This window comes from Populus nigra, chromosome 10 (genome assembly GCF_951802175.1).
Source record: "Populus nigra chromosome 10, ddPopNigr1.1, whole genome shotgun sequence".
Taxonomy (NCBI): Eukaryota; Viridiplantae; Streptophyta; class Magnoliopsida; order Malpighiales; family Salicaceae; genus Populus; species Populus nigra.
Window position 1 is genome coordinate 4,688,435 of NC_084861.1, and position 17,432 is coordinate 4,705,866.

The following is a 17,432-nucleotide window of genomic DNA, read 5'->3' on the forward strand; positions in this document are numbered from 1 at the left end:
ATTGAAAAAGAGGGACGAAGACGTAAAAATAAGAAGAAAAAAGGTGGCAATTTAAAAATTATAGCAAAAGTGTCACTTTGATCTTTCTTTTATTTTAGACTAGCTTTTCATCCCTCAATATTTCAAAATTTTAATCCAACTTCAATTTGAGGAGGCTATATACGAGGTTAGTTAGGTGTATAAGATGTTTTAGGGGTATTTTGAATTAAAAATTAAATATTTAGATAAAAAAAAACACTATCTTTATTTTTCAGCTTGGTACGGAAGCTGAGAAACAACAAGCAAAGCATCGATTGACTTTATTTTTTCCAAAAAATAGATTAAAAACAAAGACTCACGCGCGAGGTTATCAGTTCCTTTAATGCATGAGAAAATAATTTTTAAGATTTTTTTTTTTGCTTTCCGTCCAAAGACAAGCCACATGTTGCGTGTAAGTCATAGTTGATAATCATTCAGTGAATTTATTTTGTCAAAATCTTTAAAATGATACTTTTTCTTTTTTTTTTGAATTTGCAAAAACTTCATCTTTTGAAAAGCATATTTCATGAATTCAATTCAAGTGAGGGAGATTAGTTTAAGTGAGGGATATTCTATATTTGTATAAAAAATATACGCTCTAACTTGAACTTTAACCTGTTATTGCTGCATTGAATAAAACAAGCTTAGATATTGCTGCATTGAATAAAAAAATAACATGTTTGTTGCCATGGAAAGACAGCTTGCTATATATACTCCAAGGTGCTAACGATGCATGATAATTGCATCTAGCTGTCTCCTCCAGCACTCTTTTGTAAGGACTTGGGAGAAGGACCACCACACTGGATTGTCTCTATTCTATCAGCAGTTTAGTCAATTGGTTCATGCGAAATCTTACAGGAGGAGTTATCACCATTTAATAATCACAACAAAACTGTTCGGCATCATGCAAGAAAATGATGGTGTTTTTGAGTTTCCATTTTTTGTAACCAACCCGAGGCTCTACATCAAATCGCCTACATCTTCTAGGCAATATCATAGCTAATCCAGGCCCAGAAAGAGATGAGAAGAGAAGAAACACATCTGTGAGGATCATCAGCGTGTTAGAGAAGGAGAAAAGGAAAGTAAGTGACTACTTTGTAAAAAGCATAAAGCAGAAGAAGATGGGGATGGGGATGCATTGATCTGGAGAGGAGGGGGAAAGAGACAAACATCCACACGCTGTACAAAAAATAAAGGCCAAAACCCTTTAATTCAACTCTCCCCTGTCATCCATTCAAATTGACAAGCAATTCATTCTGCTATATGCTTTCACCTTTGTGAAACAACTTCAAGCCCTAGTTACTTCCAGTCCAAGATATACTGCCTTGCCAGGCTGTGACAACAGGCACACATTTGCCATTTCTATCCTATCTTTTCTTCATCAAAATTGGTCCACCACAAAACCCCATTTATAATATTGAAGGAAATGAAAATGTAGAAAGAATCCACCTCGAGGAAAGATGATTGCTTGCCTCCTCTTTAAGATCCATCTCTTTCTCTTAAAAATCTGCACAGGATAGCATACTCCAACCATATCAGCATTGAAAGGAAAAAAGAGATTATTACCAATGAAATGCAGAGTATTATCCTATCTCACATCATATTCAACAAAGTGCAAAAAAGCATACCATCATGTTTCTTCAGCAAACCTCTTGCAAACAATAAGCAAATGACCAAGAACCCAACACCAGCTGCCCCTCCTACTATAACGGCCACTGTCTTCCCCGTATTTTGCCCTGTCCCTACATCCATCACAAATCAACTTCTCTATTATATACATCTCCCAGGCCAATTAAAATAAACCACTTTCAAACACATTGATAAGATACCGGACAATCTTCACACAAGATAATCATATATTAATTCCAGTAGATAGAGACCCAATAATCTATTAAAAATGGACTTTTTTTAACAGTGGAGTGGGAAGAAAAGGGGAGAAAGATCCAGCAACCCTAACCATATACTGATTGCAATAGATTAAGAGACTCGACAATATATTGAAAAAAAAAAAACTTTTTTACAGGGAAATAGAACCAGTTAGGAAACAGGATGAATCAACAATCCAGTAAAGCAAACCATCACCAAAACGAGTATTACTTACTAACTAGATAAAAAGCAGAAAACTTCACTCTAGATTTCCTAAAAATTCCATTTCAGTACTCAACCTGATGAAAATGAATTGGAAGACGAGGAAGAAGATGATGATCTCCTGGGCACCCCATTTGGATAATAACTGTAACTAATAAAGCATTTATGCAGATAGATTTGGCCTGAAATAGAGTTCCCACACTCAACTTGAGCTCTCTGAACAGCAGTTTTCACACACTCGCCACAATCTGAATCTCCAACATCACCCTCGCACTGCCCCAAAACATACATAGATTGGTAGTTGGTGGCGTAGAAGCCATGGCTACTAACCACACCATTTTGCATCACCGAAAAGGCAGTATCTCTTCTCTCTTCAAACCCACTTCCTGCCACATTTGTAGCCCCACAAGTCTTGTACAGCATTTCCATACCTGAAATTTGTGTAAAGCCAGCAACTTCATACAAAATGTAGCATCCATAAAGCTGGATTCTTGCAGCTATTGTTTTGCCACAGAGTTTGTCTGTTAAAACTGGAAGTTTGCTGACACAGTTGTAGCAGTCAGTATTACTAAGGTCTCCCCTGCATTGAAAGAGACCAGTTATGGTTGTTTGGCCAGTCCCGGTGGTGGTCTTAAAGAACTTGGTTTTGGTGGACTGCGAGACTAAAGAGCCAAAAAGGGCAGAGATGGCTTGTGAATAGACACCATTTGGATCTTGAAAAGCTTGCTTCGCACAACCCTTGTAGACCAAGGTGCTGTAATCAAGGGCAGACTGAGAAAGATTGACAGAGAGAAGACAGAGAAAGAAGAAGCAAGAAAAAGGTTTCAAGGGAATACCCATTTGGGAAATGGCCGAAATGGATCAAATCATGACAGGTTTTGGAAGGATGATTTGAGAAATGGGTTCTGACTAAAACAGAACAGTAGGAGGAAAATGAAGGAGTTGTGTTGGGTTCTGGCTGTGCTTTGAATTGCTCAAAAAAACTGTCTTTCGGTTTTGGTTTTAGCTTTCTGGTGTTTGTGATTCACTTTACTTCTTTTTCTCTGTATATGTGCAGAGTCAGAGAGCTGGAGCGGTCTCTTTTCTCTCTCACCTCTCCCCACTACTAGTACACTGTCCAATACCAATAGAAGTTAAAAAAAAAAAAAGCACTCACTCTACAATTTCATCGGAATGGTAAGCACTAAGTACCAATCTTAAGTATTCTTTGTAGTATTTGAAGAGAATGAGAACAAAATCGGTTTAAAACAAGATTATTATTTTTTAAAGGTGCAAGAAGCTACAAAATATTCTCTTCCATGAAAGGTGTGGAGGGCATGAATGTAAGTAAAGGGATCTGGGTTAGGAAAGGGCATGGAGTTTGACTGAGGAACGCCATCCAAGAGCTAGGGTTTGGATTTTGAATGCAGCAGTAACTCATTTAATTTTCATGTGCTGGTCATGAGGATTGAATTGAAGTCCAAGTAACTGGTTGTTCTTTGAAAAAAGTGGAGGAGCCTAGCAAGAATTTATAACTTTCAAGGAAAGCATGTGACAAAATCTGGAGTCATTTGTAGCTGGCATATCATAATTAGCAATAAATTAAGCTACAGAGTTAGCAAAATCAGTAGATAGCTTCATCATGAAAGTATTGCTTCGTTTGACCAGCAAAAAATAGATGCTTATGATCTTATTCATTCATCGGGTGTTTTTCTGTTTTAAAATGATTTTTAAAATTGTTTTTAGTTTAAAAAATATTAAATTAATATTTTTTAATATTTTCTAATAATTTTAATATCATGCATTAAAATTCCAAACACAAGATATCTAACTAAAACATGAAAATACAATATCTTAATATAAAAAAATATCATTGATTTGTTTGTAAGAATGAAAGAAGAAATCCCTCGTTTGATTGAATTTTCTTAACCACTTGCTGTGTTGACATTCAGTTTTCAACAACTATTATTAAATCTAAATTAATTTACTGGGTTAATTTAAGACTAGATTAATTTATTTTTAGATGAATCGAGTAACGACTCAATTAAAAAAAATAAAAAAAAAATGTCTCTACTAACTTAATTAACCCATGTAAACCTGAAATGGAGTTAAATAACTATATTTCCAACCCAGCATTGATGAATTATAAATATAGAAGCGGTATCTAATTTCCCCATATTGTGATTCATGAACTTCGTTTGGAAAACAGATTCTCCCGCCGAATGTTGTTAATTTCATTATGATTTGCCTGGAATATTGGAAATATTCTATACCAATTTAAAAAACAAAACAGAACAGAATAATTTTTATTTTATTTTAAATCTCAGTATGTTCCAGATTTTTTGATTAAATTTCGGTCGAAATGTTCCAGTTTCATTCCACATGTTTCGTTCCGCTCTTGAAAAGCCATTGAATCAAATTGAACCTTGTTCAATTTAATTAATTAAATCACTCAAGTATAAAAAGCTTTTTTTCATTATTATTTTCAATAACAATGATATTAATAATAATATTGAAAATTATTATTACTATTTTCATTAACAATGATATTAATTTTTTAAAATTAGATTTACCACTAATATATATGGTTTATATTCGTGTTGTTTTTTTCATGTTTATACTTTGTAAGAATTTAAGCAAAACAAGGGATGCTTTATATTCCATTAGCCTTGATAACATTGACCTAACTTTATATTTAAAATATTTGTGTTAAAACATTTTACTTTTATAACATTTTGATATTTTGTTAAAGTTGAATTACTTTAAATTAAAGATCTATTTAATCTTGACTATTTAGAAATATTTTAAAATTTAAAATTATATTTATTTAGCATTGTATTTATATTACATAATTTATAATTAATTTATCTTAAATTTAAATTATATTTATTAAATTTTATATATATATATAAACAGTACAATCTCGAAACCGCAGTCCAAAACTAAAACTTTCTATTCTAATTAAAAAACAAAATATTTATCGAAATGAAATTGAAATCCTTGCTCCCACCCACCAATCAAAAACCTGTACGTTAAAGAGGAAAGGAGAGAGGAAGGGCGGACCCGACAGAACCCACTGAGGACGAGGCGCTTTTGGACACAAACACATGTAAAGTTGTCCACGCATCCACACACACACAGCGCACCGTCTCTTTAGTCTTTCCTTTCCACCGACGAACTATTAAATTAATATTTCTTAATATAAATATATTTGCCGTCCCTTCCATATATTTATACTGTGATGAACAAAAACATCCTAAATCCCAGTAATTCAAGTATTTCTGTCTACAGGGCTTACAGCTGTGGCTTACTTTTCCAAACTTGGCTGACCAGGAGGGCTGCGCAGGTGCAATCAGAGTTGGATAAATGACTCGCGTTCCCGGAAGCATCTATTGAAAAAACACAAGAATCGTAGGAGCAGACATTTTCGACTTTCTGAGATTTTATTTCTTCTTTATGATGATATATTCTTGCTGCTGCTTTGGGGGTTCGCACATTCATCAAAATACCATACCTGATACGAGGCAGGCTATGGAAGCTTCTTAATTAGTTTGTGATCTCATTCTTTATTCTTTGGATCATGGAGCCCTCCATTCATCTGAAGTTTGAATCCTGAGGATCATGTCTTCAATTTCTGTTAATAAAGCATGGGAAATCTGCTGGTTGACGTTGTTTCCTCAAACACGTTTGCATGGCTGGCAAGTTAAGCTTGGGTGGCAAGCAACAACAGAGTAATTTTTAACAAATTTGAAATATTTTACACTTCAGTAAAGCACTGTTGAGATGGAAAAGGGGGGATTTTGAAGGATGCTTGTCAGCTTACCAGGGCAGCAGAGCTAAGGTCAGTCAATTAGCATGGCAGATGCGAACACAATTGAACTACTACATTTTACTACAGTGAATCAAAAACAAATCTCAAAAGGTTATCCATCCCTCAAAGATGAGCACTTAACAAGTATCAAGTGTCCCCCAAACACCTCACTGTGTAGATTAATGGTCTGGAAGTTCCAATGACAACATGAATACAAAATGACTGGCTGTAGTAGTCGCTCGAATTTAAGTTCTTCAAATCCCAGACAACCACCCTGCTCCATGTCTGGAAATTGCATAAAGTGTTGGCACCGCATAATTAAACAACTCAGTCTATTGTTTTGCTGCGCCAGCCCAATAAAAGCTGTGGCAACAACTGCAGAAATCCATGAACTCAACTCTCCGAATCAGGCAACTTAAAGGTGCATCATGACTCCAATGGAGCTTCGTCCCCAGGCAGGCCAAATACCCGGAGGTTGCGATCCATTGATCCCACAGCTATGTAATTGGCATCCGGACCAAATTTTAAGCAAGTTGCTCTTCCTGCAAACGAGTAGAATAATAGAGCATCTGTCAGCCCAACAAACGTGGGAAGCAACATGTAATGTAGCAAGAGAAGGAGAAAAACCTGTTCCGGACAAATCAGGAAGAGTTTTGATACAATTCCAGTCTGCTTTAACACTGCCAACTTGGTAAACTCTGCGTAAGTACAAGACACAAAATTAGATGATATAAATATAAGAGTTTACAGGATATTGCAAAAAACAAAATCGTAATAGCTCTTCTGAAAAGGCTTCAAAGAATGTTCTTGCAACGAAGAAACAAATTTAGTAGCATTATCAGAAAAACTTTATGCACAACCCAGAACATTCTGTTAAGTAAAAAAGCAGAGCTGTTATCCAACTTCAGACAGACAATTCTTAAAAATCCATTAAAAACTACTGGATATTTGAAGAGCCATAAGAGACAGCACCTTATATCTGATCCTGCAATTCCAAGGTAAGATCCACTGTGGTCGAATTCCACTGCCATAACAAAAAGAGGAACACCATTACATCTTCCCTCACAATAAAAAAAAAAAAATTGCATATTGCAGTGGAACAAGATTGCCCAACCCGAGCACTTAAAAGGTCAACAACAGGCTTACAAAATAAATAAAAAAGAGAAGAAAGAAAGAATTCCACATAGCCAAGCTTTAAGTTTTTAAAACCACTTTACACAGTATTCATCATAGCAAGGATGACTTGTCAGGTAATGGAAAACAGGTTGACTAGGGCGGTACCATACAAAGTCATAGGAACTATTGCTGCAGCCACTAGCCATGAATTGCAACACATATAAATAAGGAAAAGCATAACCATAGTAATACACACCAGAGTTTGTAGGTGTATCGGAATCATATAGATTGAGTGTCCGGAAGTTTTTCAATTTCCGCAGATCCCACAGCTTAACACTATCATGGGCGGCAGTCTGTCCAGTACAAACATTAAATAAGATCATAGTATGTCAGATAATCCATCATTGCATGTTTTGTTCAGAACAAAACATGATACTTACAGCCAGGAAATATCCATTTTCTGAGAAAGATATTGCTGTTACGGGCCCAACATGACCTTCGAATTTTGCAACATTGGCCTGCATATAAACAAAAAACAAAAGTAAAACTTCAAATATTTTTTAATTAAATCAACAAATGAAGGTTTTTATTTGGTACATGTCTGCCTTCTACATGCTGCACTTTGAAAAGGTAATAAACACAACAATTACAATGTGATTGTGTACCTGACTTTTTACATCCCAGATTTTAACAACTGCTTCTGAAGTGCCTGTTCCAAGGATGAGACCATCAGGATGAAAGGCAGCAGATGTATAGCCATCAGTTTTGGAAGTGTCAGCAACCTGCAAAATTGATCATTATATAGTTCATCCAGAAACAGATCCAACAGACACAAGGGAATTTTCATGTTAAAAATTGAAATAAAAACTATAAAGTTTAGAAAATTAACATGACTGAAACATTTAGAAACCTAGTCTGAAAGAGGAGATTTTAACGAAACTGAACTTTGTAATTGATAACTAGAGCCTGAAGAAAAATTTACCGCGATACAGAAGAAACTACTCCAGAGTCATACAATACAAAAACATACTCCACCATTCACTACCTATGTCTGATCTTAATTCCTTTTAAATATGCCTCTTTACATTTTGAACATGTAAAAATGCATCATAAAAAGAGAATAATGGGCATCTGAACATTAATTTATTGTTAAATTGTCAGCTTTGACAAATATTATGGAAAACAAAAAAAAATGAAATAGACCACAAGCATGTGATAGAAGGATTCAATTCTTTGAATTTAGATAAAATTGTTAATTGTTCCTGAACTTCATGGATTCTATCTGCAGGTCCATTATATTAAATGGAACACAATGACCAGTCATAAAAGTGAAAATCTCAGATCAGGAGATAAATTAATATATTTTGGCATTTAATTTGTCTGCAATCAATCTTCATACATAACTCACAAATCAGGAAAAAAATTGAAAAGGACTTCTGTGAATGTGTGCAAGACACACGTAAGAGCGCGCGCACAAAAAAACAGAGAGAGAGGGGGGGAGGACCTGAGTCATGCATAAACCAGAGGAGAGATCGTAGAAGCACCATGTATTGTCAAGAGAAGCAGTCACGAAGTAGTTATTCGTTGCATGAACAGTGACAGCTTGCACCTGACAGAATTTGTAAGCATACAAGTATTATATAATAAAAAAATGGCGAAGCAAAATATGGTGAAGCAATGGCACCACCTTGTAGGGAAAGCAGATGCTTTTCCTTAATTCAATTTGATTGGTCACAGAATGAACCATTTGTAGGCATAAACTAGCTGTGACAATTTAATTCACAAGATGAAAACATTAAATGGATGAGTTATTTGTTTAACCACTGCTTTGCAATTTTCATTCAGTGTACAAGGCATGCATGAAATGCAGCACATGATGAATCTTGCTTGGGTCCATGGCCTCAAGCTTGCATATTAGAGAATTTCATTTGAGCTACCCTCAAATGTGGACATGTAAAGGGAAGAGACATGAAAAAAAGGAATTTATTTGATACTGGCCTGATTCCAAAGCTATCTAAAGTAAATCTAAAAAGGCCCCATTACCAAAAGTCATCTATCTTCCATTCTATTTAACATAAACCTGAGCATTGCACTTTATTAAAACAAGTATTCATCTAGAATATGCCTAGATTTATCAGAACAGAGCCAATATTAGGAATTTATATCCACAAGATCAGGCTAACAATCAGCCACTGGTTATGAAACAAGATCAATGTGGTTTTGAAAGATAATTACCTCCGCAGTATGATCCTTTAGGATATGTCTGCAATCATAGTTGCCATCTTCGGATCCTTGCCACACACGAATGGTCTGCAGCATTTTGAAAACAAATTAAATCCTTGATGAATGCCTAGGAACACTAAATTAAGAATGGTTACTTATGGGTGAGATGATCCAACTGCCAGAAATTCAGTTCTTTAATGGGAGAAAAAGAAATTAGAAATGGAAAGGGAGACAGAAAAGAAAGCAATAGCTCGTCATAAAAGTCCAGTTTCATCATAAGGTAAGCAAAAGGATTCACTATAGCTCCACATAGAACAAGTTTGAAGATTGCAATGGACATAGTTTCGCGATTTAATCCTTTACTAAATAAAATCCATGACCATGATGCCAGCAACCTTATTTGTAGGAGATCCAATTCCACACCAGCAATTGCTTCCACAACCACTACCTCTAAATGACAAAATCACTGTTCAAGACAAAATTCCTTCCCTAAACAAGGGCATATTGCAATTACATTCCCATGGTCCAATCTGATCCCCTTTTTTCTTAAAGAAACCTCACAGTGCTTTCCTATAATTACAGACTGATGATTGCTGATGAGTTAATCCTACATAAAGAAGATTATATTGCAATACTTCTGGAAGTTCTGGCAAATGGCACCTTAACTCCAGTACTAGCTTTGAAAAGATCTAAATCCTTTCAGTTGAGGCTTAGAGGTTATTCAAACAGATCAGCCCACCAGCTATCCTCCAAATACATCTTCATTTCTAAACTAGAGCGTACAAGAAATCACTCTCGTAGTAACTATTATCTCAATCAGTGGTCTTTTTGACTGCAGCAATATAAAAATCTTGTCGAGAGGTATCGGATTGTTAAGCTGGATTTAATGGTTAAATGTTAAGACCTTAAATACATGGTCAAGTTATCCCTTCCAACTTGTGCAAAGAATGAGAGAGAGCAACTGCAACAAATCAGCTCCTGAAAGATGATTATGACAGCCAGCCTGGATGGTTTCAACTCTCTTCTACTCCCATTGTTCATTTTTAATGCCTAGATCAATACATTTTAGAAACTGCATACTTTTGTTAAAAGTTCTGTCGAATGCTTTTGTTTCTCATAAACAGCATGATTTTTTTAGGTTCTATAATTCATAGCCACAACTGACAGGTCAAAAAATACTTTGGGACACACCAAAGGAATGTTGGGACATAAACATGAGATGATGGGTAAGTTTCTATGTGAGTTTACCAAGCTGGGGGAGGGGCATGACAACAGTAAATAATAAGAAGTTTTAAGCCCACCAAATTGAACGGTGCTTACCTTATCTGCTGATCCAGTTAAGAAAAATTCACCCTCGGCTACAAATTTCACACTAGTAACCTACAGCAAAAATGATGTTACAAGCCATAAGTTTCGCTTAATAGCATTGATGCAGCATGAAGCAGAAATACATAAAGTAAGATAACAACCTTCTTTGAGTGACCACTGAGTGTAGATACAATCTGTCCTGATAGCCGATCAAAGACTACAGCAGTTGCATCAACCCCTCCAGTAGCAATGATATCCTGAAGACCAGAGAGAAAAGGTGCATCAATCGCCACAAATCATCAAGTGAGCAAAGCTATCTGGCCCATTAATTTTAGTTTTTCTCCCACGAGAGCTAAAAATTGTTGCAACTTTAGACAACATTTAGATGATATAAACTCGAAACAAGCTCCTGTCATCCACTCCCGACATAAGATACAAAGTGTTATGAGAAGAGCCAAACAAAGAAAATCCCCATGTCTGATATTTTAATGAAGCAAAACCCTTAACATACTAAAGCATGAACACTGGCATGAGAAAACAGATGGGAGAGGCTTTTCTAGAAAACATGCATAAGCCACCTCCATAAAACCACTTTAATTTTTATATTTGCATGCTTTGATCTCCCGCTTTATGATTTAATTTATACCTTTCATCAGTCATTAAGATGCAGTTTTGGGAAATTTTTGCAACGTCATAGACTCTTAATCATATATGCTACAAGCAGCAATTTATGCAACATTATATTTAAGTACAAGACAAGAGCAGCACAATGCAGCAACTAAATTGAAAGTGGCCTAAATTTGACGTACAAGTGAATAGTCACACAAAGTGAGGACATTTTCCACAACATTCAGAATACAGAACAGTGCATGACTAAATGCAACTTGGAAACTATTTGCTTATAAAAATCTTCTAAACAAGACAAAAGCAGCACAAATGCGGCAACTAAATTGGAAGTGGCCTAAATTTGACATACAAGTGAATAGTCACACAAAGTGAGGACAGTTTCCACAAAATTCAGAAAACAGAACAGTGCATGACTAAATGCAACTCGGAAAATATTCGCTTATAAAAATCTTCTAAACAAGCAAACCCGGCAAATATGTAAAATTCACCAACTGTATCACTGTATATAGATTTTCTTACCTTGGAATATTGGATATCAATAGATAAGATGCCCGGCTTGCTAGTTTTGTGAAGTGGATGGCTTGAAAGTTGGGTGTACCTCTCTAGAGCACCAATAGGAGCCAATGTTGGAGGAATCTAACAGTGAAAAGGGGAAGAGAAAGACAAGCATCAAATCAGTCAAGCAGCACATACAAAACAAAAGGCTGTAACTTCATTCATTCCTTATACTCTTTACTAAATCATGCAACGAGATATGATTTGAAAAACGATTCAACCAAAATAGAGTATCTAAATCCACAATCTACCAACAAAAATTAAGTAGTCCTACATTAACATGAATCAATACCTGCCGCTTTTTCCGCTGTTGTGAAAGAGTTGCATTACAGTCTGTAAGCTCTGTAATGATGCTAGCAGAGATTCCAGGTCGTACTCTCTTCCCAGGTTGACCCAAATCATCATCCTCGGCAGCTATGGTGATTCCAACATAACTTAAATACATATTGATAAGAAACTTTAGAAAAACTGAAAACCAAAAAGGATAGAAGAGAAAAACCTCGTTTTCCATTGCTAAGAACTGAAGCATTTTCTGTAACAGCTTCTGATGCAGACATGGGTATCTGCCTCTCAGCTTGTGCAAGCAATGACCTTGCTTCATCTCTTTCTTTTTTAAGTCTTGCAATTACACGGCAAGCAGCATCATGCTGCCAAAATAAGAAACAACACAACCAGAGTCCATGTGTTGGATAAGTAAAGTATGCAAGTGCTAATATCAATAATCCAACCTACAATGTTTTTTCAACCAATGAAAAGAAAAAAAAAATAAGATAAAAGAGAAACTAGAACTAGCATAAAAACTTTAGGATTGAACCTATGAAAAAGCAAGAACATGGAAATTAAGATTGGACCTGTACGAAAGCTAATGTGGAGTATAAAAAAATTGAAAATAAAATTTCAAAATACCATTTAACTTCCAGGGTCTTAGATGATAACATTTATGCAAAATGTTGGGGGTGCAGCAATTTCAATAGTTCCAAATCCTTTGCAGAAAGGAGGCAGCTTCAAATTGGGAAGAATAAACAGACCATTCTACCACAACAATAGACCTCACTGAAATAGAGCCTTCATGTTAACAGGCAATGTTATAACTCTCTAGATCAGTAAAGAAAAAGGAAAATTCCATTTCGGTTGAAAGTCATATCAAAAGCCACCACTGGATCAGTAAGAACACTGATACATTGTTAATTTCACAAACAACAAGGATTAAGGGTTTGTGATCATTGTGAAGACGAAACAATGAATGCCAAAAAAGAAAACAAACATAATAAACCAAACGATATTAAAATGAAGCCAAGTGAAAAAGTAAGCAACAATATTTTTAAACCACGCTCAAATAACAAAAATTAAATAATAGATGCAAAAAATACAAATCAGCATTTGCAGTTAAGATGATATACCAAACATGCCCTGTCAAAAGCACAGCATATTAGCAAACATTTAATGATGAGGCTATTACCTGGTATAATGCATGACTTAGCTCTTGCCTTGCTGTATGTAATTGTTGCTCCAATGCAAAGTTGGACAACATTAGGCCATCCCATTCCTGCAATTAGATCAAGAAAGAATTTACAAACAAAATCAAATGAAAACATATTAGTAAAATAAGCTCAATTAAAGAGTGTAACTAAGCCACCATGATAATTAGCACTTGTTAATGAACAAATTAAAGGCACTAAAGGATTCCCTAGTGAAAAAATTTAGTCATCTAAGTATGGAGTAGATTAGGAAATTAAAACATTTCAAGGAGAACAAATATGGCAGTCGTACATGATTGAACTCCAGGGAAGCTTAAAATCTATACTGTAAAGGATAAAGAACATGACATTTGATAGAACCAGGAATGGAGGCTTATCAACGTCATAGCAATAATTCGAGGAGAACTAGATGGAGGCAAGCATCCCTCTCATATATGTTACAAGTAAAACAGTTAATTATTTGACGCCTTATAACTTGTGAAAAGTGAAGAAATACAGAGAAGAGTTTACAACTTTACAGTGACACCTATCTTAATGCCACACTATTATTATCATGTGAAGCTAGAAGTTAGAAAGTCAACAAAAGGGTATCATATGGTTGATAAACATACATTCTGGAACATCCCAAGCATCCCAGGGATGCTAGCAGTCTGTACAGTTCTCGGCTTCACGATCTACAAGAAATCCAAAAAAAAAACTAATCAAGTATAGAAAATGGTTGATGCTGCAACAGTGGGATATAAAGACTTCAATAACAATCAAAACAAAGAACTAGAAATAAACATACTTTGCCTGTTGTGACTGGAACAATATCATCCATGGTAAGTGGTTCCCCGGTAATTGGGCATTTTCCATATTCCTGATTAGAAAATAAACAACAATGCAAGCTTTATCAAGCGTAATACCAAGTTTCCTGAAAAGAAACTTTATAGATCAGTGCAGTTCAAAGTGAAGCTCAATTTTATAGATTCGGCAAACAAAAAACAGCCGTAGGCAACAAAAGCTACACCTCCCTCCCTCCTGTTATACAAGGAACTTGTTCTTGCACGTCCGAAAAGATTTGGAAAGACACAAAAATCCTAAATAAATCTTGGCTAGTTTTTTTGTCACCTCAGTGTTGCAAACCCTAACCTTTGCAATTTTTAATACTTCCTCGGTAATTACACAAAATAACCAACACAAGTAGCTTCAATAATTTCATTGAAGACGCTGTTAGCCTATAACATCTCGCCCGTTTATTCAAGCATACAAAAAAAAATATCAAAATCTCTGTTGCTCTACCAATACTCTAAGAAGCCAAAAAGCAAAACCCTAAAGAGCTAGAAGCTAAAACCCTAGAATTTAAAAAACAAAACAAAAAAAGAAAAATATACCGATATGTGTCTCTCGATTAAGCGCTTCTCATATAAAAGCCCAGACTTCTTCGAAACAACGGGCTGTTCCGGAACCTCGCCGGAAACTGTCCGGAAAAAAAACAGAGATCGATAAGAAACTTCAGAAGATAAAAGAAAAACGAAGTTATCAAGAAAGCGAGAAACTTACTTGAGCAATGCATTGTGGACAGAGAGGTTAGGGTTTATCTGGCGACTGGCTAGAGCTACAGCTTAATTAAGTAAAATGAAAGATTATTAAGGGGAAAATTGAGCAGCAGCAGCTGGAGCAAGAAAGAGGCAGGACTTTAATTGCTAGCTAGGGACTGTAATATCTGTTCTGTGTGTAGGGATAGAAGACCGACCGATCTAAGTGAAGGGGTTGGGTTTTTGGCCCATTAATGAGTTTCTCATGGCCCAATTTGTTTTTGTAACCCATTCACCATATGATGGCCGTATTTTTATTATTAAAATTTGATTTGAATTTTCTGAATTCTTTTTTAAAATAATATTATTTTAATTTTTTAAAATAAAAATCTACCATTTGTTTTTAGCTATAATTAACCAACCTGCAATTGTAACTTAGCCTTATAACAGGCTTCGGTAGTAATTTTTTTTATTAATGTGAATATTCACATCAGTTTGTGTATGTTTTAATTAATTTCATAGCTTTAAAAATAATAAAAATATAAATTTTCAGTAGTTTTGAAATTTATAAGAATCAAACTAATAATTTTTATAAAATAAATTTAATATCTAACTAGTTGAGCTTATTGAATAGTTATATTTTTATTCATGTAGACAGTGATGCATATTTTATATGCCTATTCTTATAAATAGATAGGGCTTTACCCACGTCAGGATGAACATCTTTGGGAAACATGATGAATTTGTAATGTACATCTGAGAGATTCCAAAGTTATTCAGATTTCGATCGGTTCAATATTACTGATAAGCTAAAATATATCACCCAACAAATTTGATCCTCTCTGTACATATAATAAAAATTACTGCTTGTAATTTGAATTTCAGAATCCTTAGAATTAATGTTTTAGTTCTGATTAGAACTTAAAGCAAAGGAAAAACAATATAGATAAGGAAACCTTGAATTAGATGCTAATCACTTGCCATGGCCTGCACAGTTTTATATACCCTCCTCTCCTCCTGTCACGAGCCATGGCTCTGCTTTGTGTGGAGGACACAGTTCCCCACATGCCTGATATATACACAGTAGAATCTGCAATCTTAACTTTATCTGCACCAAATCGAATTTCTTAAGATTTTATGCGATAACAGGCATGATCCGTCACGCAATTATAGTTGGGATCGCAGAAAGTTTAGGAAAGTGACAGAAATATGCTGAACAACTCCAAGTGATAAAGATCATGATCAGGTAAGCGTTAGTCTATCAGCACGAGGTGATGGCCAATGAATGGATAGTTGAAGGAGCCTGGCTGTTTGTGGAATCCGTAGGAGAAACTGTTATATTTTGGGCGAAATCAGAAGCAAAATCAGTCTGGGAATCATCTTGAACATGTACTATAATTCTCTTCTTCTGTATTTTAATTATGTTTTCAAGAAGAAATCAAGATACTGTGTAGTTTTTTGTTCTTGTTTTTCCATCGTATCTTCATAAAACCTGTAATCAAATTTCAATCAATATAAAGATTTCATTCCATTTCTAGTTGCATCTGTTGTTCTTCTAATCTTTGAAGTTATAGCAATTTAACTTCGATCCATCCATTTCAACAACTGGACAGAACTCCTTGGCGTGATATGAAACAGTGTTTTAAATCTTGCGTGTCCGTTCTTCTATTCAGTTTAGTTGTTTTTTTTCATTAAATTGGTTTGTTCTTGGTGATGGGTGAAGAATCTCGAGTCCCAAATACTTGCCGACACTAATTTAAATGGAAATAATTAAACAAAATCTTTTCATTTCATTTCAGCTACAAAAATCATCATCTAGAGGCTAGCTATAGCACTTGCTAAGGTTCCCATTTGGAATATTGGATAAAAGCAGCCGTGTGAAAAGTTGGTTTGTCGATAAATTTCCTTCCTTCTTCCGACCCCAACAATACAAGGAATATCATGTTTGATCTTTCAAGATGCAACGTGTGTTAATCGGAGTTGAGTAGAATAATAGTTTCCGATATAAAGTAAGAAGGATTTTCACTCTCCTGAAATTTCCACAGAACACGGTAAACACCTGCTTTACACCGCCAGGTGAGGGGGGAGGCCCTAACATTGATGTCTCAAAACGAGTCAGGCAGGCGGAACCGCGAGCGTGAGGCAGCCTGAAACGTTCTTTAATTGCTGCAAAGACAGACAGACGCGTCTTGCAACAAGGGGAGTCAGGGGATCCTGTGCTGTGTTTGGAAGGATTTGAACAGAAGTAGGTTGTGCAGAGAAACCTGGTATTTAGAGGATCTATTGATCATGGGTGCTTATGCAGTTGATCCGCCATGTGAACACGTTAAAGAAAGTTGATTTTGAGCTTCAACAGCCCATGAGGCCATGGCAGAACAAGAGCCTCGTTTTGAGCTCCAGCTCGATTCATGAGGCCAACCAAAGACCTCAGATTTCATTGCTGTCAATGTTCTCTTTTCTTAAATTACAATGTGAAATTTTAACATGATATTCTCGAAGCCCATGTATAACAGCATCAACAAGGTGAACACCGTTGCCCTGTGCTGAAATGACAGCACACGTGGGGGCAATAATCATATGAACTTGTATTGTCTATCATGTGCTCTATTACAAGGAAATTGAGCCAAAAAAGCAGGACGCCTTGACGTGAAAGTTTCATCCAGGAAAATATACGAGAATAATTTATTTTGGACCAAAAAGCAAACGAATTAA

The 17,432-nt window shown here is 35.5% G+C and overlaps 2 protein-coding genes and 1 long non-coding RNA gene across 4 annotated transcripts; 1 reads left to right on the forward strand and 2 right to left on the reverse strand.

The window, feature by feature from the left end:
• Positions 1-617: 617 nt before the first annotated feature.
• On the reverse strand, positions 618-3,229 carry LOC133705738 (plasmodesmata-located protein 2). 2 transcript variants are annotated; one of them, XR_009844332.1, is made up of 4 exons: positions 2,184-3,229; positions 1,647-1,760; positions 1,468-1,525; positions 618-1,059 (listed from the first exon to the last, which is right to left on the reverse strand). XR_009844332.1 is itself a non-coding variant. In XM_062131109.1 (3 exons), exons 1-3 carry the CDS (start codon positions 2,944-2,946, stop codon positions 1,518-1,520), a joined length of 885 nt encoding a protein of 294 aa, XP_061987093.1. In that variant the 5' UTR covers positions 2,947-3,227; the 3' UTR covers positions 1,126-1,517. The 2 variants fall into 2 exon arrangements, 1 of the variants encoding a protein (XP_061987093.1); XM_062131109.1 differs by lacking the exon at positions 618-1,059 and having other exon boundaries at positions 1,126-1,525; positions 2,184-3,227.
• Positions 3,230-5,948: 2,719 nt separating this feature from the next.
• LOC133705682 (pre-mRNA-processing factor 19 homolog 2-like) lies at positions 5,949-14,915 on the reverse strand. Its single transcript, XM_062131024.1, has 18 exons — positions 14,746-14,915; positions 14,577-14,662; positions 13,991-14,062; positions 13,815-13,877; positions 13,185-13,271; positions 12,225-12,372; positions 12,018-12,139; positions 11,690-11,806; positions 10,705-10,800; positions 10,556-10,615; positions 9,248-9,322; positions 8,517-8,621; positions 7,678-7,794; positions 7,453-7,530; positions 7,269-7,365; positions 6,869-6,920; positions 6,524-6,594; positions 5,949-6,438 (listed from the first exon to the last, which is right to left on the reverse strand). Exons 1-18 carry the CDS (start codon positions 14,756-14,758, stop codon positions 6,323-6,325), a joined length of 1,575 nt encoding a protein of 524 aa, XP_061987008.1. The 5' UTR covers positions 14,759-14,915; the 3' UTR covers positions 5,949-6,322.
• Positions 14,916-15,711: 796 nt separating this feature from the next.
• LOC133704220 (uncharacterized) lies at positions 15,712-17,208 on the forward strand. The gene is made up of 2 exons (XR_009844017.1): positions 15,712-16,109; positions 16,520-17,208. It is a non-coding gene; the product is annotated as an uncharacterized LOC133704220 (long non-coding RNA).
• The last annotated feature ends 224 nt before the right edge of the window (positions 17,209-17,432 follow it).

Coding starts and splice junctions, on each gene's coding strand:
- LOC133705738 (XM_062131109.1), bottom strand. CDS start 2,946: ATGGGTATTCCCTTGAAACCTTTTTCTTGCTTCTTCTTTCTCTGTCTT. Junction 1,761..2,183: donor TTCCAATTCATTTTCATCAG/GTTGAGTACTGA, acceptor TGATGGATGTAG/GGACAGGGCAAAATACGGGG.
- LOC133705682 (XM_062131024.1), bottom strand. Junction 14,063..14,576: donor TAATCGAGAGACACATATCG/GTATATTTTTCT, acceptor TTTTCTAATCAG/GAATATGGAAAATGCCCAAT. Junction 7,795..8,516: donor CTGGTTTATGCATGACTCAG/GTCCTCCCCCCC, acceptor TCAATTTTGCAG/GTTGCTGACACTTCCAAAAC.